The sequence below is a fragment of the Psilocybe cubensis genome, chromosome 2 (genome assembly GCF_017499595.1).
Source record: "Psilocybe cubensis strain MGC-MH-2018 chromosome 2, whole genome shotgun sequence".
Taxonomy (NCBI): Eukaryota; Fungi; Basidiomycota; class Agaricomycetes; order Agaricales; family Agrocybaceae; genus Psilocybe; species Psilocybe cubensis.
The window spans coordinates 2,883,329-2,908,889 of NC_063000.1; the positions used below are offsets into that span (position 1 = coordinate 2,883,329).

The following is a 25,561-nucleotide window of genomic DNA, read 5'->3' on the forward strand; positions in this document are numbered from 1 at the left end:
CATGCTGCCTAGTTAGAAATGTGCTCACCCCACCTTCAAATCAAATACCCAGCCCAGGAGTGTTTTTCGTGGAAGTGGACGCAGCGTCGGCGGCGTGATTTTGATAGAAACTTCAAGTAGCAAAATTAAATAGGTTACCTGGTGTTGTGGCCATGACGAGCAATGTCTATGTCACACAAAGGCCAGTGCAACAATCGGTAGCCTCCTTGATAGGATATTCGCATCGCCGGCTAAAAAGGATGGAAGCCAAAAACCACGGAAAAATGGTGGAATATAAAATTCAGAGAAAGTAAAGATGGTAAGCAGATGTTGAAGCGGACCTAGGACACATAAATGAAGTGAACTATACTATACATATACACCAATTGGGTGGGTGATGAACCACGGTGGTAGAAAACAGTTGAGAGCATTCCGATGAATTAATAATTTTTAATCACGTCTTCCCCCTTCTCTAACAATAAGGCCATACTGAGGAAGGGGATCTGGTGCTGGTATTGCTACAACTAGAATTCAGATCCAAGTGGTATAGCATTGAACAAGCCAGACTGCAGCTGACCATTCAAGTATGCATCCTTCATCTGTGCAGACATTGGATCTGTCATGTATCGCAGAGTAGACATGACAGCGCTCGCCGTTCTCTGAAGACTCCACAAGCTAACCGCCTTCATTCGCTGTCGGTTCATATGGGATTGTGATACATGGTACGCCAGAGCGTCATATGTCTACCACCATGAAGGTCGATCAGATTTATCAAAAAGCGCAGACAAAAGGACCTTACTTTCAATGAGATTTCGTCCATCAGACCAGCTAGAAAATTCAAGTAAGAATATCGTAGTAGCATAGATGGCTTCCCCTTACTTTCCCACATCTTTCAAGCGAAGTGAGCACAAGTTGTAAAACACAGAAAAAGAACATTACCGTCCATGCCCCATCGAATTCGTTAAGGTCCTTGATAACTCGGCAATGGATTGGTACCAAGGTCCGATTTGCACTGTAAATAGGAATAAGAAATTTGGCCAAGAAAAACAAAAGGTTCTGACTTCATAAAGGCAACAATCGGTCGAATGAGGGCATAGTTTACGTAGGACAGATCCGACGTGAAAATAGGAACAGCAGCTTTTAAATCTCTGAACCTTAAATCGATGTCAATGACTACCTTGGGTTTGTAGTCCCCCAAAGTCTCTTCTTCGGCCTCCTCTTCCGGAGGAACAGTCAGCGGCGGCTTAGCTAGCTCCCTTTGTCCAGGAATACGCGTTATATCGGTAGACAATGAAGTGGATATGGCGTCCGCAATCTCGCCAAGGATGACATTCAGAGCAAGGTCATTTTCAGGGTCTCGAGGAAACTTGATATCCAGTACTGCATCAACTTTTCCTGAAGTAATCCAAGAAATTGGGCCCTCCATTGTTGTAGAATTTTGTAGATGGTCAATATTGACACCATCAATCCGAATCCTTGACTGTATGAAGCATTAGGGATAGAACTAAGAATGACCACGATGAAAGAATACCATTCTCGCCCAGTCGCCATCTTTTAGGTCTTTTTCATTGGTTCGGCCGATGCTTTGGGGTTTATGCAAACTGAACAGGCAGTTGTCAAATTGGCCCACCACATTTTCTGCGCATAGGAAATCATAGAACATCCATCTTTTGCGGAATAATCGGATGTCAGCGCGGAATATAGAAGAGGTATATGGGCGAAAATCTCCTGGTTGATAAACCGTCACCAAAACGTCTTCGAGCTGCAGGCTTTCTAGTTCAAAGTCTCCAGGCCTACTTTCATGACGGAATAGGGCGGGGTCCAATGGGTTGTCAGGGTCCCAAAAAACGTTTCTGCGATCTAAATAAAGTAATGTATCGAAAATGTATCGAAGACTAAGTTTGCAATCCACATACCGACAATACCTCTTACACCTCTGACAACAGCATCTTCGACAAGTCCTTTTCCATCTAACCATCTTTTCAATGACAAAGTCACATCCACAGAATCAATCGTAATGTCGAACATGGTATAGTTGAAGTCTTCGTCATGTAAAGCCGTCTTAGAGAATTCGTCGTCATCACCTTCAAAGCGGTGAAGGGCCGGGTGATTGCTAACGTCGTATCCAACAGCAGCCATGTGCGAATGACGTTTCTCCAGACTCTCCCCTAATGTAACCTGGGTAGGTCGCCGTGAGACGTACACATTTTTGAAAGACAACCGAGAGTCTTTCCATTTAGGAACTATAGCGGTTTCAAATATTATGGTGATTCCCGTTTCTGAGGTAAGATAGTCGCTTATGGCTCTGGCCACATATCCTGTAGAACGTACGATAAAAAGGTTGTCACTAATCGAGAAGTCGAAGAATTCCGTACTTTGCAGCTGTAGACTATTAACCACAGCGAATACTACTGAAAAGAAAGTTGTCCTACATATTTTGCAAATTAATTTTCTCAAAATCGCATCATTAGAAGGAATACGTACGTTCCAATTAATATCCACAACGTTTGACTCATGACAAACCAAGTAATGAAGGCAGAAATATCATCGGCATTGAACTTGCGAAATCCCCTAACAGTAAACCATTTGAATCGAATGCGCATTCGCTGCCAGAAACCAGTGGCCACGTTTAGAAGCTCGTCTCGAGTTGGTCTGTGAGGGTGTGGTAACGACATCGCCAGTCTTTGGAAGAAACGGGAGTAATTTTCGTAGTCGCGTGCGTGGGGAAATTGGGAATGTAAACCATCGACGCCTTTTTCTGAATTATGTGAACTTAAGTTAGACTCCTCTGGGGGTTTAGGGTTTTTGGAATTATCTTGGGTAGAGGCTCCAGGAAGATTCTGGTTGGTGGCGAATGCTCGGCCAAGAGGGATACAAGGACGCGTACATCTCTGCCTTCCTAATGGCGAGTTCAAAGAGAGCAATGCTAATGTTTTAGAGTATGGTACCGCTTTTCGATTTTGAAGATGAGCTGGCGAAGAGGCGAGAATATGTTGTTCTCTGAAGAAGTTGCGTATAATGCTATATCTGTCCAGAGCAGCGAAATTGGTGGCATTGCGAGGAGTTAACCTAGCGCTATAGCTGCGCGAAACCGTGGATAAACGAGATGTTAACATCCCTAAGAAATATTTGGGGACCACAAAGACCTCCCAACAAGCCCACTGGAAGATTGAAGGAGCAGAAAAATGGCCGCCCAGAAGTTCTTGTACGGACGTCATGCAAAATTCAACCCACCGAAAGAGATCTCGTGACCGGAACAATGCCGAAATTGCAACGAACAGCGAGGACCTTGATTCCGACCTTCAATCAACCTTGTCTCGTAACAAAATTATGTCTTCATATCACACTAATTATTTGACAACTTACTGGGCATTGTTGCATCAAATGTGTTTCTCCTTATTTTGAAGTTCCAGTAAAGGAGTGGTTTTCGAAACTTTTTTGTGTAATCTGTTGGTAATCTGGAAGCATCAAAGGTCTGTCAAGTACCGTTTTACCATCAAGAATGTACGTATCAGATTAATCGGTTCAGAACTCATACAACAAACAGACATCCAGACCACCGACGACACAGTATTCCAATAAAGGGACTTGGTCATAACCGTATTCATCTACGACTTCGAAAAATACCCTAAACTTCATACATCCATATTCCATTTCTTGCACTGCGTGCTGACCCGGATACAAAACCTTTTCAATGTCTGTCAGGTTCCTTGTTTGCCAAATTCATTTGGATACTTACATGTCTGTCAGTTTTAGAATTCGACACCTTGGGCATTGAGTTTCATCTAAGCGACATCCACATTTTGCGTATTCATCTGCATATGGGGATGGCTCGTCTTGTTCTAATGGGAGAGGATTTATCTCAACCTTTCTCGATTGCAAAGCGGCCTCGCACTCCACTGCATCGGCACCTTTTGTGCAGGCAGATGTCGCCATTGGAATCGCGGCTTTGGGGTCGCATTCAAATTCTATTGATGACAATACATCCTCAGTTTCCATATCTCCAACTTTCTCCACGCATGGTCTTGTGAGGTGTTGTTTGTTAGATGCAGCGTCGGCGTTGATTCGTTGGTTTTTTTTCGTGACCTTCATACGACTGAAGACCGATGTTCCAAGTATGAGAGTCTTTGGAGGTGCCCCGGATTTCGACCGTGCAGTTGCTTCCTTGTTCAGCATGGGCATGATAACAATTTTTTTACGGGAACTATGCCACAATCATTGTGCTCCTCAACGTTTATGCAAAATAGATGGGTTTTGCTTCACGTACCTTAAATCCAGGTTTATACCGTCGTGTTTGACGATCTCCTCTGCCACCACGCCAGCGGGTAGAGTGGAGTCTGAACTGTATCCCATCTTGTTGGGGAAAGTGTTTGAAAATCTGAGGTTTGATGAAGCTCCGGGTATTTATACGCAAGCTCTTCCATAACTTCAAGGTGTGTCGCGTTAGAGAAGACGGTGCCCGCAATCCACACTCAGACCACGTTGCCTTCTAAATGAGCTTCTTCAAACTATAGAATTCCGTAAGAATCAGAAGAATCGGGTGATTCACACCTGACCTACCATAATGTCAATCGTCCATTGTCAGGTAATGAATATGTAATGTATATTCTTTGGTTCATGCCACTTCGGTCAGGGTCGTTTTATACCAGCGGAACACATCTTGCATACATTATACCAAGGTCAAGCAATGGAACGCAGAAAGATAAAGGTTACGATAGTAAACCTCTAGCAATCTCATCTCTGAAGGCTCTGTCATGAGTCATATCCGTCATCGAAATATCCACACTGGTACCTCCGTAGTACCATACGTATAAGATAGCACAGTGTCTGTGTTTAAAAGGTTTTACTAAGGGTTTCCTAATGTTATAAACTGCAGATATTTCAAAGTCTTAACAGATGCGACGGTATAAGCATGCATCGTTGTTTAGAGAGCTTGAATGTTGAACATCTAGTAGAGTACTACTATTCAACACCGTTCAAGAATAAAAAGTTATTACTAATTGAACTTAGAGTAGTTAAACAGTGTGTTTGCACACATCGCTACATGTTGCAACATACCTGCCATTTATGTATCTGCAGTCGTTAAAATACTGCTCTGTGATCAGTAGACCCTAAAATACTTTGCTTTTTAACTTGTGTTGACACATTGACAGAGAAATTAATTGATGCCGTTAGCTTCCAAATATACTTAATGAATCAGCAACGTCATCATGTTTCGACTGGATCCTATTTTTAGACCGCATTGCGAGACAAACCAGTTTCCTTCCTTCCTTCCATTTACAAATGTCAATAGGAGTTCTGGAAAACTTTAATTACAAGCCAAATTTCAGAGGGAAAGGTATTGTGGTAAGAGTGTTCCAATTGTAGGTGAGCAGACGTCCAAAGTTTCTTCATATTCCCTGAGTTCAGCAAGTGAAATACCGCTTAGAGGCTCGAACACTATTCAGATCTTAACTTCAGGATCACATTCTCTCTGGTATTTCAAGGAAGAAGGTCCCTAAAATTTTCAGATCATTTCAGGTACAAGTCATGGTTATTGGTATGCCAATTAACTTTGCGGCTGGGTGATACTACACCGTTCCCCAGCTTACATTGGGCTCTGCAGTTGCGAAAGAACAAGCTGCACCTACGGAGGTGTACAAAAGAGTACCTGCGAAGACCACCCCATACTCAGTCTGCATGGGCTGCAATGGATCGATACAAGGACGTGCGTGTGTACATCCGGGAAAAGCAACCTGGCACTCAGATTGCTACGACGAAAACGAAACGCAAAGTGGCAAACAAACCGTTTCAGCAGCATTTGCAAAGGTTTCCTGAGAGGAAGCATATTTCTATTGAAAAAATGAGGGTGTATGATGTAATTTGACTTTCTTTTTGCGCAATAGAGATGATGTTGAGTTTGTTATCACACGACACGACGGATCAGGTATGGGTACATGTGTTGCTAATGTTGATATATGCGCAACAACAGTGGCTTTAATTTAAATGAAGAGCAGACTTGTGCTTGTAAGTTGATTGATGTAGTCGGGGCAGTCAATGACTTGGACATAACAGCCTGGAGGATGCAAACCATATCAAGCAGCTTTCGATGCTTTAAAACGGCCGAAATTATTTCAACGAGACTCAGCAAGAATGTATAAAGGAGATCTGAAAATCCCTGTGAACATATCAGACACAGAGGTAGAAGTAGACATGAAGGCAGATCGAGCAATTATGTTGAAGCAGTGTTTTGCAGTCAAAGTAACGAGGGAAGTGAGCGGTCTTGGTAGGTGGGTTTGAGTAGAGTTCCGCCCAGTGTCGTGATCGAGTTTCAAGCTTTCAAATTTCAAGCTTCAAGTCCAATGATAATAGAAATAATAAATGCAGTAATATATGAGCCAGAGTGATTTGAAGAAGCGTTGGTGGAAGTGAATATCAAAGACAGGGGCTTTTGAACTTGAAGGGATAAAGGTTTTTGAACGATGCGTGTGAGACTTCGAGTGATGAGTCAGCATCGAACAAAAGAAATTAGTCCAGACAGATATTGAATTATTGTAGATTTTTCTTTCCTTTGACCTTCATCATTATTCTCTTCTTTTTACTTCGATTATCCTCTTTTTCCGATCTCCTCAACCATAAAACACTTAATTCTTTCTATCAAATTATATTTACCGATATACACTTTTTGCGGGAGGAAGGCAAACCTGAAGGACAGAAATAAACTCCAAAAGTTCGCACCTTTTCCTCGGAATATATGCGCGAGGCCTTACGCTAGTCTTATCCTCAGCTGTGCACCATAATGCATAAACCTTCAGTTGACGGATTTAACTTTGGAAAGCCCGCCCTCCCTCTTGCCACCTCGACTACTGTACCACAGGCCCCACCTGCCATTAATTTTGCTACTTTCGAATTCAAGAAAATTGGCCAGCCCCCCTCGTTGCTGCAACGCATGAAGGATCCAGGTCCTGGCACCAACATTTCTAACGAAAGCAACGAAGAATCTCGTTCTCCTTCACCCGATTTAGAGGGCGAATTACTTATCTCAGACTCGACCGCCGACTCAAAGAACCAGGGACGTTCTTTATTTGCACGAATTGCTATTCCCGAATCCACAACTGGCGCAATTGACAAAATGACTGATGATAAGTCTACGTTGACGAGAGAGAATTCTGACACTACGATTCAACCCACTCAACCGAACGATCAAAATTCGTCTGGGTCGTCAGTTGTCATTGAGCGTCATACTGCAAATGTTGCTCTCAACTCCGACCTCGCCAGATCCAGTAAGACGCCTCTTTCGTCACACTCTGGTATCAACACCATCGCCTCCTTTTCTGGTGCATCCTCATCCAAACACCATGGCCATATTCTCCAGCTGTTCAACATCAGTCAGGGATCTGAGTTTTCTGCAGCTTCCATCCCCAGGAATGGATCATCGAACGTGGATGTGAATGCAGACGCGTCATCAACAGTGCAACCTAGTTCCAGAGAATCTCGGGTTTCTCAGCCTCTAGATGCATCGCTGATAGATGACACTCCCTCTTCCTCTGCAAGTTCCGGTGTCCCCTTATTCAGCGATCTTGTTAACCAAATGAACATGACACTTTCCGATTACCGCCCAATAAATCCCGACGTCTTACAGTTGCTAGATTCCTGCAGAGCTCAATTCACTGAACTAAGTTCTTCTATGCAAACGGTTTCGGAAATAGCACAAAGTTTAGCTAATGCCACACAGAATTGTGTGCGACTTCTCCAACCATTTCACAATCGATTGAATACTCTTTTCAGCGACGTCGAAGGCCTTGATCGCCACAAAAGGCTATTCGACAACGTAAAAGTAATCTCCTCCCAGATGGACCAGCGAATCAAGATCGACGCTCAGACGAGGTGCGAACAGGAGCGACAAAAGATCCAGAGCGGGACATCAAATTCAGCAGGGACATCATGCAATAGTTTCACTGGGCCTCCCAAACCAAATTTGACAGATCGCGAGCAGCTAATCGCCGCTAATGAGCAACTTGCTGCAATGGCTGCACGAAAGCAAGCTATGGAAGAAGAGCAACAAGCAAATCGACGAGCCAAAGAAGCCGAGATGGCTGCTGAACTTGCTCGCATGGATGCGGAGAATGCTGCGAATGCCGAACGTCACCGCGCAGCTTATGAAACTGCAAAGCGCAAACAGGAAGAGCTTGCCCGAATGGTGGCTCAAAAAAAGTTCCATTCTCTGCAGGAGACTCAAACAGCCCCTAAAAACCAAACTGAAGAAAACGAGAAAAGGGAGGCTGAGAGGGCGAGCAAAAAAGCTCTGCTCGAAGAGAAGCTAGCAGCTGAGAGAGAGGAAAGGGATAGAAGGGTTCGCATGGAGCAAGAAGAGCGGAAACGAAAAGAGGAAGAGGAGGCAACAATCGCACGACAACATGCAGAGACACTCGAAGAAAAAATCCACCAGGATGCTTTGAAAGAGCAAGACAAACGACGGCAGCAAGTCTCTGCTCAAAAACAGCTTGCTTTGAAAGAAAACGCGAAAGTGGCTGTTGCACAGAAACGCAATAAGGCTTCCCAAGACTTAGCATCTCCAACAAAACACTCAAATAACGTCGCAGCTTCCCCTTATGTTTCTCAACTGTCAGTTCCGAGTAATAAACCTATTCCAGTGAACGTTATCCCTCAAACCGCTGCAGCAAACTCTGTGCAAGTCTCTAAAGGCAATGGAATGCAAAACTTGCAATACAGACAGGCTCCAACCACTATGTCAAGTAATATTTCCTCGAAAGGACAACCTGATGGACCATCTCAACCTAATTCCACCTTAAATAATCCTCCAATTGGTACAGGAATCTATGTATCGACAATTCGGCCGTCGAGTGGTCTCCCTTCTCCTCCCTCCGAAATGATACAGCCGCACTCTGCGGCGATGCATACCCTCGCCAAGGATGCGACTGCTGGCGGACAGGGTCAGGTAAAACTTGGGTCTTCTCAGATTAAACCGCCACTTGTTCACGCAAACTTGCCTGTCAAGCCATTGAGCTTGCCGTCAGCCATCGAACATGCTGATGTGTCTGTGCACAAACAGGGTTATTACCATCCGGGTGGTCTCGTGTCACCCTGTCCGCAGATCTCACCCATGTTAGGTGATGCGCAGAAAGCCAATTTAGCAAGATTAAGTGAACATCATGGCACATGCAGTCGTCAACAAGAGGACGATAATCAAGATGTAAAGAAAATAAAGCCTTTGGCCAAGTCTGAAAGAGGTCAAGTTCCTCAACAGCCTGCTCCTACTTCCGCTGCCTTGCCACCGTCAATCCAAACCGATTCTCTGAGTTCGATCGTGAAGACAGAAATACCAGATGACATCGAAATACCTCGTTTATCTATGCCATCCTCTCCTTCTACACCTAAGCTCAATGTCGAGGACAACCTTCCAACTTTTGAAACTACCTCTTCGGGCCCACACGCCTCCCAGCCAGTGTTGCCATCGCGCTTCCCTCAACTTTCTTCCAAGATATCTTCCAACGTGTCGCGTCAAGATCTCCCAACCGAAGCATCAACCAATGCTTCTTCTGAGGCTCAACTTGTACAGAATCAAACATTCAAAGCTTCTGCAATCCCCCAGATGGCCTCGTCTCAAACGATACGTCGACCCATTGGGAATAATGATTTCTTTGACCAACCAAACCATCGAACGAGATCAGGAATATCTTCAGCCGAAGCTTTGCGTTCTACTCCTGCTGAAGCAAATTCATTGGCTGCAAGGCGTCGTGATACAACGCGTGCACCACAAAATATTGATCATTATTCACCCTCTCCTTCACCTCGTCCTAGGACCCCGCCAACGCGACCTCGACAGATAAACCGCAGAGGTGACCATTATTCTCCTCCCAGATCACCAGAATTTTTCTCGGGCCCACCTCGTCGGCGTTCGGGTGGTGGAAATCACTCAAGGGGTGTGTCTCCTGTTGGTCATGGCGAGAACATACGCAGTAACAACGGAATTTCCATGGCATCGGAGCCTAACTCTCAATATGCAAGAAAAAGGCCGCGCGATGACCAAGATCACGGGGGCCCTCCGTTGCGACGCCAGCGTGCAGACAATGACCGAACTACAGAGCGCTATGAAATAGGCGAGCATTCTTTGGTTTTGCCTCAACAGCCTGATCCACAAAGAGAAGAATGGAGTCGCGTTGCTAATTACACCCCTTCCCCATCGCCAGAGCCAGCCCTGGAACCAGCCAACTTTAACCACGGTCGATCAGGTTATAGAGGAAGTCAAGGGCGTCCTAACGTTGCCCAGCGCCGACATCCCAATGAACATAATTCAGCACTAACGTCAAACCCCTCAAATTATAACAACCATGAGTACAATTCAATCCCATACCAAAGGCAAAACTACAGGGAGTCCAATAGCGATTTCCAGCCGCTTTTGTTGAGCCGGTTCACTGATCAAGGAAGAACGACTACTCCGCCATCTGAACCGGCTCAACATTATCCAGCTTCGCAGCACAGAGTTGCTCGTGGTCGTTCCACCAGACATCCGAATCCTCGCCCCAATTATCACCATTCGTCTCTTGGGCAGCGCATGAACACGAATCACAAAAACTCACTGATCTACCGAATAGAACAAGCCCCACCAGCTCAAGAATAAAAGAAAAATGTGTGTTTTCTCTCTTTTCAAGGTTCTCGTCTTTCTACTGAGTTGAATCGTTTTCATACCAGCCCTGACAAGTGTAACATGAATATTAAATTATCCCGATTCTCAGAAGCATGGCTTATGTTCCTCCTCAAATGTGTATTTTAACTTTTGCATTGAAGCAGTAAAGATAACGACCTGTGTTCGTTTAGTTTATCATAACCTTGATTTAAATATATGCAATTTTGTCCCTTTTCTTCTTCCGGTAAGAGGATTCGGAAAAGCATTTCAGACTTGAATTCTTAAAATATTTCAGAAAATGATAATAGTGTACAATGACATGTCATATCCCTAATTTCCTCCACAGATTGAAAGTTCCCGCATTTCCTGAAGTATACCTTCGACCTGTGCAGTTGGTAATGTAAGCGTACAGGGCATTTGCAATGCCTCAGAGACATACCTGAGCATCCAATTGTCCAGCCGCGTAATCGTCTCTCACGTTATCAGCAAAATAACTATAAAAAAAGGTGAGTCACATTTGAATCGTGAAGGAGATTTTTTTGTACCGCTGAACGCCGCTGAGCTTCTCATAGCCCTCTTCAGCGAATTTGGCTTGCATGCGAATCATAGCCTCGAAGCTGGGATCGAAGTAGGGTACCCGAAGATCCAAGAGCTGAGGCAGTTCTGCAATTAGTTGATCATTTAGCATGTCAAACATCTCCTTGCATTCGTCGTTCTCTTGTTGTGCCTGTTCATAACTCAGCACAGAAATGAATTACAGTAAAAATGAAAAATCTAATACCTTGGGCAGCTTCGTGGGATCCTCACTGGGCTTGTCAATGAGTTTTTTCAATTTGCTTCTGGCAGAATCATAATCCAACAGCTGGAAGCGAGGTTAACAATAAAAAAACCGGCCGAGAAAGCTACCCCTCACCTTCTTGTTTCGTTTGGCTATGTGCTCGTTTACGACCGGGAAATAAGCACACATTTTCCCAAGTGGCTCGGAAATGGTTGTTCGGTATGGAACATCCTAGCCACGATTCATGAGCAATCATGGAGGATAAAGAGTGATATCTGAACGTACAAGCTCGCGTGTGAATGTGGTGTCCAAGTCATCCACAGATCGTTTGTAGGCGTGGCCCGCCATTGCACCCTCAGATGTCCGATCAGCCGCGCTGTAGAATGTCTCCAATGTCTCAGCTATTCGACTTTGAGCGGCGGTCATGGCTGATTAGAAAGGCCGTCCATGGAGATCAGCTTCGCAAGAGAGTATTTCGAGTTTCCACACCTCGCATTGCATCCCAATAAGCCTTGCTATCCTTCTGGAGAGCCTGGCATTCCTTCTCGAATCTGAGGTGATGGAAGCCGCGTTGGCACTCTAATTAACGATTGGCCAGAGGTATATAATCAAAAATTTCATACATGCGGTATTTTGCCTCTTCATCCGCAAATTCTCGGTCGACGGTCCTTTCAATTTGTCCAGTTTTTTGCAGCAGCTAAAGACCACCCCAATAGATCATAAATTCATGTAACAAAACAGGAGATCGAGACGAGGGCAGCTTACGGTCGTCCCGGCCCTATTAACGGACTTCTTGAAACTATATTAAACGAGATTAGATATGTGTAAAGGATATATTCCTTGAAACATACCCTGCCCAACTCATTGTAGCGAGAGGAGATCAATAGCACCCTTTAAACTTTGCACCCCTCACTGCAACCATGATCCCCTAGGTAAGGCTTAGTCAGCTTATCTGAGTTTGAATACATTGACCAGTTATTTAAATCACTCCTCAACGTCTCAACCGTGATCTTCAACGCTGCTACACACACAATACCTGGACATTTGGATTATCAAGATATGGATCTAACTTCTTATTCTTACTCTCTTCATAAAATCAAATTGAAATTCTAGAAACTCCGGAAAAATGCATGAAACATTTAAGAATTGAAAACATCGTGCTTAAGCCCCAAGTCTACCAGTAGCTTCATTCAATTTCCGTTATTCTGATTATATTATTCTCATATTTGTATTCGAAAGATTTTCATCATTCCCTTCGCCATAGGCAACAAATGGAGTCGCGTCAAAAACTGTCAAAAAACCGTTCATTTTCTTGACTTTTTCCACCGAAAACTTTGTACATGGTATTCGGACGACTATCCTCGTCCACCTGTTTCGCAATCATGTTTCCCACATGATACAATCTGTGCGCTACCTGTACTTTCCTTCAATTCGGTGTCATCCTCATCGGGTGATCTAAGCTACTCTTTTCCAAACCTGGAAATACGAATTACTGCCGATGACATATGTAGAATGTCTCTGTGGGACGTGGACGTCTGCGAGCGGTGGTTCCTCAAGAACTCGGCGGACAGTGATAACGGGTTCGTCTAGTGAATGCGACTCAAATTCCGGAGACAGCTATCTAGAATGTCTGCAAATTATAACACGAGTCTTCCGATACAGAGTCGGAAAATGCGGTTACATGATTACATCATATGTAGAGGTTGCTTATTATAGAACTTGATTTGTACGCCTGATCTTGGCCTGCGATCGAGCCTGTTCGCTCCAAAACATCCTTCGCCTAACATATTCACAAGTGCCAAATGTCGTCCTTGAATGCCCTCTTTTTCCACACCATTTGCATTGGGATTACTCCGTTCAAGGATTCTGCTCTCTCTTGTAATGAATGACATGACAAGCTGCCGAGTGCTGCGTCGAAGCTCGCGCCTCCTCTCGGTATCTAATAACGTGGCTACTGACACGCCCATTGACGCCGAAAAACCTGTAGACCGTGAAACCACATCTTCCATACTTCAAAAACGCAAACGCAGTGTCCAGGAGGCGTCGCAGGATCAATCATCAGGCGTTCTGGCGCCTAAAACGTATACGGGAAGCAAGAAAAGAAATCTGCAAGCGCCCAAAGAACAAATGTCAGTGTCCACGGCCAATGACGACGACGAACTCCCGTCTAGGGTAGGCCAATCAAAGGCAAAGAGGATAAGAGAGCGCAAGCCTAGCCCAGTGTATGTGATACCCGATGTTCAGAGGAAGGAAACGTCTTTCCGTGGTCGACTTGGTGTGTGTCATTTTTAGGACTAGGCTGTGCAATCGCTCAATGTTGGTCTATACTTGTAGGATATGCGTGTCTTAATACCATAATGCGAAACAAGAAACCGGCATCTGAATCTGTGTTTTGTTCACGGACTTGTCGGTACGCAAAAATTGAACCAATTTCAAAACGTTTTCGCATCTTACTGATATTCAAACAGGCTTGATTCAGTTCTTAAAAATGGCATAGAGTGGGTCAAAGATCTGGGAAGAAAAAATGTCCAGGATCTTTTGACTCTCATACAATGGAATGAAGATAACGTAGGATTCTTTGAATAAAAGTGTGTATATGCTTTTGACTAATACATATCTTAGCACATTCGATTTTTTAGAGTCTCCTCAGAAATGTTTCCTTTTGCCTCGCATGGTGTCCATGGCTATTCTCTTGAATTTTGTGCTCCAGAGCTGGCCAAAGCAGGCGATCTTGCAAAAAAATACGGGCACCGCCTTACAACACATCCTGGCCAATTTACGCAACTAGGGAGCCCTAAGCCTGCTGTCGTCGACGCTGCTATTCGTGACTTGGCTTATCACGCACAGATGTTGGACCTAATGGGTCTAGACCAGGACAGCGTCATGATAATTCATGTACGTTTTACTCCACCATTTCGGTGTAACTGGGTATTCATACTTTAACAGGGTGGTGGTGTTTATGGTGATAAACTAGCCACGCTGGAACGTTTAAAGCAATCGATCAAAAATTTACCTGATAACATTCGCAATCGATTAGTACTGGAAAACGATGAGGTGAGATATTGGCATTGCATCCTGGGATGGATGATGGAGTCTTATTGAAATCTGACAGATGTGTTATAATGCCGAAGATCTACTACCAATCTGCGAGGAGCTGAGTATCCCTCTAGTTTTCGGTTCGTTTTACAAGGATGTCTGTACCATGAAGATCCCCTTAACATGCCATTTAGATTATCACCACGACAAGATATTCCCATCTTCCATTCCTCCTGCTAAAATAATAGAAAGAGCCAACGTAATTTGGCAGCGGCGGGGGATAAAGCCAAAGCAACACCTAAGTGAGCAACGTCCAGGAGCTGTGACTGTTATGGAGCGGAGAGCACACGCAGATAGGTGCGAAAATTTGCCCGATGATTTGCCCGATGACATGGGTAAGTCGGATGTGACAATCGTTTTGTAACTATTACTAACTGGCGTCATGTAGATCTTATGATAGAGGCAAATATACACACACTAAGTCTAAATCTTGCCATAGACGCTAATGTTTTAACCTCAGGCAAAGGATAAAGAACAAGCAGTTTTGTATTTGCATCGAATGTACAATCTGCAGCCTGTAAATTATGGTATCTGGATTTGATTGACACCATTAAGTCACCGATTGCTGATATTGGATTTTCACTATGTGCACAGCGTCACTACGACCCGCGAAAGCTAATCCAACGATGCACACCGCCGGTCGCAAGTCCAACAAACGAGCTCGCGCCAACCTCGAAAAGGAGGCTATCGATAAAGCGGAGGCAGAAGAGGAAAACGAAATCGATGACGATTGTGTCTCCTCTCGATCCAGTTGTGGTAGTGACTCAGAGATGTTTATAGAGAGGCAGAACGGCGCCGCAGGCAGAAGCACTTGATGGGGTCGGGGTTATCGATTGACAAGTGTCGGGCAGTTTTTCCTACATACGACAGTTCATGTCGAGCTGTTCAATCGGCGAATATGTATAAGTCTAATTTACCACGCGCTGGGCGGTACCAGTTGCTGTCTGTCACTGTACGTGACTAAGTATATACTCTGGAGAATAGAAGCCGTGCTATCGTTATTCATAAAGTTGTTCATTTGCGTAACGTCATAATGTAAGAAGTGTTCAATGGTATAAGGGCAGATCAGAGTGTCAGTGACATGAGGAAGCTCAATAAATCCAGAAAACCATAATATGGCACATCGAAAATATCACCAGGGCACAAAATATTGACATGGTAAATAGTGTATATAAATTGTATAGCAAAGAACCGATGTACTGGAAGATATATGATACAGTAGCGATGATGAGGAGCCCAGCGAGGGCAGTAGAAACACACGGGTTCAATACGGTGAAACATTTGAAGTAAACATATAAGAAAAGGTGTAGATTGTTGAGATATTGACATTGGTGGCATAAAGTGGTGGTAATGATATAAATCACTGAAAACAGAGGGGAGCAGGTGTTAATTAAATGCCATACATCTAAGAGTGGTTTGGGTTGAAGCTGGAGACAGCCAGAGCTCCGACCCAGGCCATCTCCACGACTGCACGTCCGATGGGTGTCAGCATGTCCCTCAATGGGTCGATAGGGCTGTTATCCTCCTCGTCAGAAGTCTCTGGAACATTGGGGCCAGCCATCGTCAAGCCCATCTTCTCAAATCCATCAGGGATGAACTGGATACCCGATTCGCGTGAGTGGCAGACGCCGATAACATATTGGTCTTTGCGCTGGCACAGAGGAATGCTATTATATGCTTCCTCGAGAGGGCCACAAACAGCGAGGCCGACCTCGGGAATGCGGACGCCAGACCCTTGCAAATCGCGATAGGAAAACACACGAGCGGTAATATGGAAGGTGTGAAGAAGAACGGATTTGTCGGTGGTCGTGTCAGCCGACTCATGTGCACGTTTCTTTTCTCCTGATCTACTTTTGCCATTTTCCTCTGTTGGATGGCGCGGGTCGTAAGTCTTATAGAAAATCATCAAATATTGGCGCGCATGCGCCGGAATTGTAGGCATAGTGAATGGATATTTGCGGCTCGAATATGGGTCGGTATCTGAGGGATATAAGGGTAAAAGCATGTAGAGTGCTTCGTCAGGCACAGAGTCGAATATGTCCGGCTGGTCTGGGTTTTGAGAATTGCCATTTCGCTTGGACTTTTTAGGGTGCTGGTCATGTTTCCGTCGCTGTCCGCTGTGACTCGAACCCTTTATTTCTCCGGTGGCAGGAAGGAGGCCGACGTCTTGGAAAGACGAATTTAAATCGTCAACGATACCTTTGCGCGTCTCAGAGTTAGTGCGAGGGTGGCTCACAGGCCATGGAGGTTTATATGAACTTTCTATGATGCGCGAAGTACCGTCTAGTTTGGGCTTCTTCCACGAAGAAAAGAGACCGGTGGAAGAGGGTTCTTGATGAGCGGCTTCGAAAACTTCGGGAGGAAGAGCAGCGTAGGTTTCACGATGTGGGGTGCGCGTTGGAGGTCTGGGTATTCCGGAAATTCCGTCCGAGCTGTCGTCCTCTTCGTCCTCACCCAAGTCGTCGTAAGAGTCGTAATCGCCACGGCGACGTGGTTTCAAGTAGCCTTTATAGATGCCACGAGAGATTGTGCGATCAGAGGAGGCAGTTTCTTGACTGCGAATGGAAGGCTCGATGGAACCATTCGAACCGGTGGGGTCCGTTACTTGAGTTTGGTCAGGAGATGTCCCAGAAGAAGAGTCAACCATTGTTCCACTGTCACCACTAGAGATGGCGTAAGAAACACTGCCTGCGCTGCTTTCGGAACTATCTGGGAGTGGGGTCTCGGCAGCCACAACCTCTCGCAACTTTCCCTCGCTTTTCGACGTAAGGCGCTTCGAAGAAGACCCTTCGCCTGACCGACTCTTCTCCTTGCGCTCCTTGTCCTTTGCCTTGGCTTCCTTGTCCCTCGTCCTCGATTCCTTATCCTTGGTTTTCGCCGACCGATGCCTGTCATGTTCACGTTCAGCTGCCCTTCTAGAACTTTCAGCATGCTGAGGTTGAGGGCTAGTGCGACCATTGTCATCCAACAAACCATGTGTGTCTAATTTACGCGTAGTATTAGTACTCGTATAGGCCTTTTGTACACGACGCGTAGCCAGCAAAATCATGTTGGACTTCTTGCGATTATTGCCAGTAGAGTCTCTGGAGGATACCTGGCCGCCGGAAGAAGTGAGATTTCGGGATCCTCCCGAGCCGGTAGCTTGTCCAGTGGTGGAGGACGATGTGGTTCTGCGATGGCTCCGACTGAGCGAGAATGCTGCTGCCTTAGAGTGTTTATGGATGGTTATGTTGGGTCCATCGGGTTGGTCACGACCACCATTGGGACTACGCAGATGCTGAGCTTGTAGGCGCTGCTGCTGAGGCTTGCCAGGTTCAGTAGCTAAACAACAAAAGGAGACTTTATAGACAATTCATTTTATAAGATATTATCACGTACCCGGCGCGTTCTTGCGCTGAACCTTGTGTTTCCCAAGGTGAGAATTGTACCAAATCTCCTCCGAGTCGGGGGCCATCCCAGTCCATTTGGCTTTACTGCTACCCGTCTTTTCCTTTTCTTTGTGTTTGGTATCAGGCTTGTCGAGGAATAGGCTTGATCCATTGGTGCGCACATCAGTGCTTGTGCTGGTACTCGTACGCGGAAAGAGGTTGGCAATGCTTGGACGTTCTCTCTCGCCATTTTGTCGACGATTGGCCTGCTCATCCCCCTCTTTGGCTTTGAAGCTGCTCCATTTTAACCTTCGTTCTCGATCCCTCTCGGTCTCCCATGATGTCGTTATATTCTTATGAATAATGTCTGTGCTAGAGACCGTGCTTGTTCGCCTGGCTGCACTGTTGGTGCTTCCCTTTCGGAAAAATCTACCGCCCACATCAGTGTCAACGATGTCTTGCATTTCAGACGAATCGATATCAACAAGACCATTAATCCCGGCACCAATAAACCAACTATCGGTAGCGGGAACAGCATCTGGCGCCGGCGTTGAACCGTTATTTGAGGAAAACTGCGTCGAGGAAGATGACACAGAAAAAGAAGGGGTAGCTGCTGGAACCGGTGCAAGATTGTTGTCTCTTTGGGCAGTCATTGACCGTTTTCGCAAATTCTGCCAATCACCTTCGCTTTCGGGCACAGAAGCCGGAGCTGGAGGCAGAGAATGTCCGTGAGATGACTCCGCACCTTGTATGAAGCTGCGTTCTATCATGCTCTTGCTACCCCGTCGGTTACTGTAGTCAAACTCCCATGCGCTGCTGTTATTGTCCTGAAATGAATCGTGGTATGTGCTGTCGAATTGTTTCTTAGGAATAGCCATGGCGGCACTACCCCTTCTTTCGGTTTGAATTGGCTGGAAGCTCTCCTGACTGTCGTTCATATAATCGATGGTCCCGCGATCGCTGTCTGGAACTACGGACTCTATTTCGATGTCAGGCTCGTACTCCTCCACATAGCCCTCGCCATCAAACTCTTCTTCGGAAAGAAAAAGAGAAGACTCTTGATCTGGTGAGGTGTAACGAAAGGGTGGTCCCGGCGGCCGAGGTTCAGGAGGGAGAGGGTGGCGACCAATCATGTCGTCATCCTCATCCGACGTGAGATCGTTCGCAGATGTTTGCGGAGTTGTGCTGGAATAGCCACTGGTCCTAGATGCAGCGCGGGAGTTGTCTCCTCTGGGCCTGGATAACGACGATACGGAGGCAGACGCAGAAGATGTACCAAAGGTATGGGAAGAGGCGGAATCGGAATCGTGTGCCTTGGCTTTTCCGGCCGCCCTGGCACCCCTGCTTGCAGGGTTTAATCGATTTTGTGAATCCCAGTTGTTGTGTGTTGGACGCTGCAAGTTGTGAACGAGAGGAGGTTGTGCCCCTACAACTGAGGGACGAGGAGTGGTGTCCTGGAGTGCACTCGGCGTTAATGATATTTCATCGTCCTCGGGAAGCCGGGTGAGAGGGTCAACTGGAAGCTGCGAAACTGATGAAGAGGCGACTGCTGGAGCTGCGCCAAACGAAAATGTCGACAGGTCGTTCTGGGTGTACAGTTCGGAGTAAGTAGGCTTAGATGCCCGAGGCGAACGAGGTGGAGCTGGAGTCAGCCCCTGATATGCCTGAGTGTCTATGGGCGAGGGCGACGCTGACCTAAAGCGGGTTCAGAGAAATGCCTGACACTGATGTTGGAAACCATACTTACTGTACTGTTTTAGACCTGTCGTCGAGGACATCGCGATGACTGATTTTGGAAGCAATGGCACGCTTTGTTGGGCTTGAAGTATGAGCAGAAGAAACGGGTTGGGTTGGGTGATTGTTTGGAAGAACTGGGGAGGTAGAGGGGGACGGGGACGGGCGTGCGGGGTTGGGAAGGTTGGGGACGAGCTGGAGCTTGGAGGATGTGGCGGACGAGGGAGGGGAGTCGAGGTGCTTGGAGTTATTCTTGCTGGCGATTGACTTTGTGCGCCTCAAACCAAAGATATGCATTGTGGTGGAAGAGAAAAGAGAAGAAAAGGTAGTTGGTGTGAGTATGGACGAGAGCCGTCTCTGTGCGACCAAAGTCTGTCCAACTGGGGAACAAGGACACACACTATCAAAATATACCGCCCGCACACGTGGCAATTCTCCCGCGTGCGCTGCCATGTGGCTACGGCTATCACCCAACCACTTCAAATCTACTTTCAAACTCCAACCACCCAAACCTCAACTATCCCTCCGTCGTGATGGATACCAGTCGATACCTCTACAATTGCCTCTCCCAATAACCTCCGATATCATACATACGTCACTTCTAACTATTTCGACAACCTGACAAACCAATAATCCTGTCTGCTCTCTTCATAAACACTATCTGTCTAGGCTGGGCTAGAGTCTTTCTTGAGGTAAACGATCATCAGCACCACAATGTCTTTGGTTACACTCTGTCCACATGAACTCCTTACCCTTTACACTGCTGAAGAGCTCAGGAACCCGCGGCAAAATATTCACGAAATATTTCCCAGCTTTCTCTGGAATCCCGGAATATCTTGCGTCGGAACCGGCTGTCATACGTCCCTGCGACATCCATCCGGGCTACAGTGGTCTTCCTTCAAAGAGAAACATACCACTTTTGGTCGACTAAATAGCTTCAAAGTTTATTATGCTTCTTCTTTCTCAACGTTCTCTGAATTCAGTAGGTGATCTTCCAATTAAACAGCCCACATCCGTGTCGCATGGCCGCCTAAAACTAAGGTTCATCACAGCGTTATCACATCGACGTGGGTTTGTCAATCACGTTTTTGACCTTGTCAAATTCAAGGGCAACTTATTCTCGTCTTATCTCTCCTGGATCCGTTTATTTTGGTGTCTGGTGACGCTTTCTGTCTGGGGATGCAGCTTCTATTGCATTTATCCTCCCAACATCATTCAAATTCAACGCGACACGCCGCTGGGTATAATTTCGAAAACATCTGGCGCATGTAACTCTGCCCATATTTATGTTTACATCGTGCTATTTCCAACAGGATATCTCGTACAACATGCCGTATGCGTTCGTCGCCGCGCAGTGCCGCAGCCGTAGCGAACGAAAATGTGTTTTTGCGGTCAGCTTACCTATTTTCGTAGCCTGTCTATAGGCCTACTAGCACACCCGCTCCCGCTGCATTACATATTTCTCCTGAACTTCTGTCCCTAAAAGTATCATGTCTATGTCCGAGTCAACCTTTCGTAACATGCGCAGAACAAAGCATATTCGGTCCGAATATCCAAAACTCTATCTTTAAACGATGCGTACAATGCCAATTGTACAAACATTAACAGGGACCGACGGTGAGATGTTTTCTGAGCAAGACGTATAGATGCTTTCGCATTTCAAATTCCACGCATATTGTCTGCACCGCCGATGAGGGGAGGTCGCTGTCTGTTCAATACGGTTGGTACCGTCCCCAAACGTCAAGGGTAACGAAACCCGATCATTGTTGTTAAGCTGGATATTATCCCTGTGTCTCTCGGAAAATGTGGTTGCAGCACTCTGTCAAAATCATAAGTCTCGCTCTGGCTGCTTATGAAACGTCTGCCAAAGCGTCTAGATATATGTGGTACCATCGCGTACTATATGTCAATGTGAGTAAAGATGTCGGCGGATATCCGCAAATTTCCACATTTCTTACTGTGAATTAGAGACAAAGTACATACTGTTGGTGCACTCTCTCTAAGTAGTTAGAATATTAACAAGCTACTCTATATGTATAGTTTTTATACTGGAAACGTCAGTTTGGACTTTCAAGTGGGCTCACCCACTCGTCGATTCATTCGTCAATTAAATTACCATAAGAGGAAACTGAAATGGTGATCCGTCCGCGACCAATTGTCGGCGTCAATTCCCGTCAAATGATTGTATACAGCTCGGTTAAATGGCAGAGAATTTTTCAGGTTGAAGACAATCCTACAGTAAAAGGCGCAAGAATCATGTATCCTTCCTCCCGCATTCCCGGTTCCCATAGTCTGTGTCTTGCGGAACAGGCAGTGCCGTTCAAGTTGACCCTACTCCAACTCTCTGATGTGCCAATAATAGCCACATCGTTGACTATAACCCATGAATGCATTAATGCCTCATTGCTGCATCATGGTAGTAACAGTAGCTGAGTGTATCTCATAGACTAGCTTCTTGCAGAACTTATGATATCTATTTGCGGTTTTTGTACACGGCGACATTTAGTTCCAAGCTTCTGAAAAGCAACCTTTTTTTTTCTCGACTCAACTGAGATTCTGTGCTCATCAACTGTCATAGATAACACCATAGATGAAAGGATGCTTCCGTGTAACACTTCTGATATTGGCTCTTGTCGGGCAATTATTATCAAGATCTGGATATTTCTGTCAGTGATGACTTTAGTAAGAGAGTTGACAAAACTTCTGCCTATTGAGAAAGATTTTCCAGCTTTGTAAGTACAGTAAATTCTAACACAGTCTTCTTCAATTTACAGCTTGGCCTTGACAGCTCCTACCACCGACTCTATGTCTCTGTATTTGTAATATAGTTGAAGCGACTCTGGATTGGCAACCGTTCCACTCGGTTGTAGATTCGACCCAGAAACAATCTGCTTGACTGCAATTTCGATCTTCTTCCCATTGACAGTATACTATTATCAACGAAGCATACGTGAGCATGAGAAATCAATTACTATCTTCACATGAATTAATGAACCAAAAACACTCACGGGTATATCAGTCACTTCAAAGATGTAGGCGGGGACATGGCGAGCACTGAGTCCTTTTCTGATCGCTTGTTTGATCGAAGCTTCAAATTCGGGAGTGAATTTGCACCCTGGACGCATTTTCAAGAAGAGCAGAACACGCTCGTCTTTGTCATGTTGGCGGCGCTGACCGATGCATAAAGAATCATCGACATGAGTGGAGAATTGCTCCATGATCGTATAGATCTCCCCTGAGCCAAAACGTACGCCACTTGGATTGAGGACACCATCACTTGTAGGTAAAAAATTTGTCAAAAAATGATCAAATGGTAATAACTCAGTGAAGATACCTTCTACCCAAGATCATCAATCCCTTCGTTTCAGGGTTAACCACAATAAAGTCCCCTTGTCTCCAGACCCCTATGTATCAAGTTCGTCAACATACTTCAGATGACACAATATCGAAAAGCAAAGAACCTGGATACATGTTGAAATAGGCATCCCTCAATTTTTGGCCAGATTCATCACCCCAGAATCCCAGAGGCAATGATGGATGAGGTCGAGTGCAAACAAGTTCACCAGGAAGGCCGGTATGCTCAATGTTCTGTCCAGATGGATCGAATACCTCGACCTTCATGCCAAGGTCTTTCACCTGAATCTCTGCAGACACAAAACATAGTTAATTTAAACCTCCTATAAATTCCTGATTACAGCTTCGTGCGTACCTCCGCTATAAACAGGTTCGCTAGGAGTCCCAGTCACAACTGCCATGCATTACTCAGTATCCAATCAGTACATAAGTGAAGTTACATACATGAACTGCAGATATCTGTACCCCCACTAGTTGAGACGAGATGCACGTGTTTCCCGAATGCCTCTTGCGTCCACTCAAACATTGGAGGAGTAAAAATAGCACCTGTAACACCCATTGTTCTTAGAGACTCAAAGGATCCTAATTCCACTGTGCAAGGGAATGAGGCCTGCGTCAGTCCAAGGTCTATTGATCGTAAGAGACACTCACGAGGCTTGATTCCTCGTCCTTGCACCTCAGATAAGAACCGAGGACTTGTGCCCAGAGTAGTTACACTGTTTGGAAACAAATGCATCAACGCATGATTTTAAGTTAAAAAAGGAGATTGCACACCCTTGGTCACTGATAAATTTTAGATATGTTTCCACACTCGGATGGAACGGCGAGCCATCGTATAGTATGATTCGAGAACCGCATGCCAAACCAGTCAGCATAAAGGTCCACATCATCCAGCCAGTCTAAAAAAGACTCTAATGAGTGAATTTGACGACATAATCACTGTCTTTCGCTTACCGTCGTGTATTGGAAATAGGTATCTTCTGAAGATAAATTGTAGCCTACTTTAACACATTTCTTGGTATTCAGAAGTACACCCTAAAAATTTAGCGGTCAGGGAAACATGCTAAAATGTAAAACAAAACTTCTTACACCCGCTGAGTGTATGATACACTTGGGCTTTCCGGATGTTCCAGAGCTATAAAGGATGTAGAGGGGTTGGCCGAAAGGTAATTGCTCGAATTTCATAGGGCTTTTGTCATCTGCTTTCAAGAACGAGGCAAGAGTCGTACTAACGCCAAGTAAATAAACATCGAGAGACGCGACGAAGGAAGGTATGAGACCTTTTCGACATATTTGGGATTCGGAGCTCCTTGCCTGAAATCCGACTTGGTAGCAAGATAGCTTGTTGTAAGCCTTGTGTGGATAGGTCGCCAACAACTTCAGCCACTTTGGGAAGAAGGTTGATGATCTTTCCGGCATACAAAGTTTCGGTTTCAGCAAATATGAACTTCGGTTGAATTTGACGATATCTATCCAGAATGCCCTAGATAAATCAGTTATTAAGTTCGGTGTGCTGATTTGAATGTGAATGGATCGAATGTTGACCAACCTGGGTTCCCATGTCCGTTGCAGTGCTTGAGAATATTCCTCCGACAGCAGCAGTCGCGATGGCCACGACAACAGCGTTGACAGAATTGGTTACAATCGCTATAAGTCTCCACGTCAGTACCTTGAGTAAAAAAAACATATTCACCGATGCTTACCGGCAACACGGTCACCTACTTGCAACCCATTAACCCGCAGCGCTGTGGACATGGCACGAACACGCTCATTCAGCTCCCTGAACGATATATGTATCAAAGCTCCGGATTCGCCTGCTCCCGTGAGCGCGATCGCGTCGTCCTTCCTGTACAGCAGATTCTCCGCGTAGTTGAGTCGTGCCGTTGGGAACCAGTTGGGTATTTCTGGATATTTTCCTGGTTCCAAGATTGCATCCTACAACAGAATATTCATCTTTTTCTCGCTTGGTGCAAAACGCACGGCGGCTGACCTTGCTCGGAGGAACAGAGGAGATGATTCCAAGGAAATGCCAGAGGTCCAGCCAGAAAGTGTAATCTTCAATGGAGTATTTGTGAAGATCGTGATAGGTTTCTATGATTCGATAAGGATGATTGGTAGGTCCGGAAAGGCAATTAGGGGCGTTCCCAGACGATCATCGTAAACGCTCACTGAGATTCAAACCATGCTTTCTGTTTATCTCTCTTCGAAGCACTTCGACGAATGCTGTCCTCGGCTGGATTGGCGACCAAAGAAGTTTGGACTGGGCGAAATAGGATTCCATAGGAGGGCTGAGCTGGATGTGGGGTAAGGTTCAATTTTGAAAAGGCGGGGTATGTCCTTATATGTACCGCCAAAGCGTGATGCAATTACATGTGTGAACGGACAGAGGCGGTCATAAGATCCGACACGACAGGTAACGAAGCATTCTGGGAGCTATTTGGGAGAAGGTAGTCGAGACGTTACGGGAGAATAAAGACCGAATTCCGGATGCTTCAATCCAACAATTTTTGGAGGTCTACGTTCTTAGATTATCATATTCATTCATCAGCAAATAAAATTCATATCTTCAGAGGTACAGTCTATGAAGTACAGGGAATGGGAATACTCAATTTTATTTAAAAACAC

The 25,561-nt window shown here is 45.5% G+C and overlaps 8 protein-coding genes across 8 annotated transcripts; 3 read left to right on the forward strand and 5 right to left on the reverse strand.

The window, feature by feature from the left end:
• Positions 1–503: 503 nt before the first annotated feature.
• Positions 504–2,654, reverse strand: JR316_0002450 (Mitochondrial distribution and morphology protein 31; the record flags this gene model as incomplete). Its single annotated transcript, XM_047888242.1, has 8 exons — positions 504–722; positions 779–807; positions 903–991; positions 1,041–1,459; positions 1,511–1,839; positions 1,896–2,297; positions 2,355–2,407; positions 2,464–2,654. The coding sequence occupies 8 exons, from the start codon at positions 2,652–2,654 to the stop codon at positions 504–506; spliced, it is 1,731 nt and encodes a 576-aa protein (XP_047753165.1).
• Positions 2,655–3,714: 1,060 nt separating this feature from the next.
• Positions 3,715–4,332, reverse strand: JR316_0002451 (uncharacterized protein; the record flags this gene model as incomplete). The annotated part of the gene is made up of 2 exons (XM_047888243.1): positions 3,715–4,183; positions 4,247–4,332. The coding sequence occupies 2 exons, from the start codon at positions 4,330–4,332 to the stop codon at positions 3,715–3,717; spliced, it is 555 nt and encodes a 184-aa protein (XP_047753166.1).
• Positions 4,333–5,508: 1,176 nt separating this feature from the next.
• JR316_0002452 (uncharacterized protein) lies at positions 5,509–5,796 on the forward strand (the record flags this gene model as incomplete). Its single annotated transcript, XM_047888244.1, has 2 exons — positions 5,509–5,518; positions 5,585–5,796. The coding sequence occupies 2 exons, from the start codon at positions 5,509–5,511 to the stop codon at positions 5,794–5,796; spliced, it is 222 nt and encodes a 73-aa protein (XP_047753167.1).
• Positions 5,797–6,757: 961 nt separating this feature from the next.
• JR316_0002453 (uncharacterized protein) lies at positions 6,758–10,600 on the forward strand (the record flags this gene model as incomplete). Its single annotated transcript, XM_047888245.1, has 1 exon — positions 6,758–10,600. One exon carries the CDS (start codon positions 6,758–6,760, stop codon positions 10,598–10,600), a length of 3,843 nt encoding a protein of 1,280 aa, XP_047753168.1.
• A 336-nt stretch (positions 10,601–10,936) lies between these two features.
• JR316_0002454 (Protein hob3) lies at positions 10,937–12,249 on the reverse strand (the record flags this gene model as incomplete). Its single annotated transcript, XM_047888246.1, has 10 exons — positions 10,937–10,990; positions 11,046–11,100; positions 11,152–11,333; positions 11,388–11,468; positions 11,520–11,615; positions 11,670–11,812; positions 11,874–11,935; positions 12,008–12,081; positions 12,150–12,183; positions 12,236–12,249. 10 exons carry the CDS (start codon positions 12,247–12,249, stop codon positions 10,937–10,939), a joined length of 795 nt encoding a protein of 264 aa, XP_047753169.1.
• Positions 12,250–13,265: 1,016 nt separating this feature from the next.
• On the forward strand, positions 13,266–15,295 carry JR316_0002455 (UV-damage endonuclease; the record flags this gene model as incomplete). The annotated part of the gene is made up of 7 exons (XM_047888247.1): positions 13,266–13,659; positions 13,882–13,952; positions 14,007–14,279; positions 14,331–14,438; positions 14,497–14,560; positions 14,615–14,815; positions 15,075–15,295. The coding sequence occupies 7 exons, from the start codon at positions 13,266–13,268 to the stop codon at positions 15,293–15,295; spliced, it is 1,332 nt and encodes a 443-aa protein (XP_047753170.1).
• Positions 15,296–15,885: 590 nt separating this feature from the next.
• JR316_0002456 (uncharacterized protein) lies at positions 15,886–19,879 on the reverse strand (the record flags this gene model as incomplete). Its single annotated transcript, XM_047888248.1, has 3 exons — positions 15,886–17,801; positions 17,859–19,543; positions 19,596–19,879. 3 exons carry the CDS (start codon positions 19,877–19,879, stop codon positions 15,886–15,888), a joined length of 3,885 nt encoding a protein of 1,294 aa, XP_047753171.1.
• A 2,471-nt stretch (positions 19,880–22,350) lies between these two features.
• On the reverse strand, positions 22,351–25,217 carry JR316_0002457 (Acetoacetyl-CoA synthetase; the record flags this gene model as incomplete). The annotated part of the gene is made up of 15 exons (XM_047888249.1): positions 22,351–22,512; positions 22,591–22,858; positions 22,917–22,986; positions 23,044–23,226; positions 23,292–23,330; positions 23,381–23,527; positions 23,588–23,652; positions 23,711–23,835; positions 23,891–23,971; positions 24,026–24,164; positions 24,217–24,419; positions 24,486–24,583; positions 24,640–24,871; positions 24,927–25,027; positions 25,106–25,217. The coding sequence occupies 15 exons, from the start codon at positions 25,215–25,217 to the stop codon at positions 22,351–22,353; spliced, it is 2,025 nt and encodes a 674-aa protein (XP_047753172.1).
• Positions 25,218–25,561: the final 344 nt, after the last annotated feature.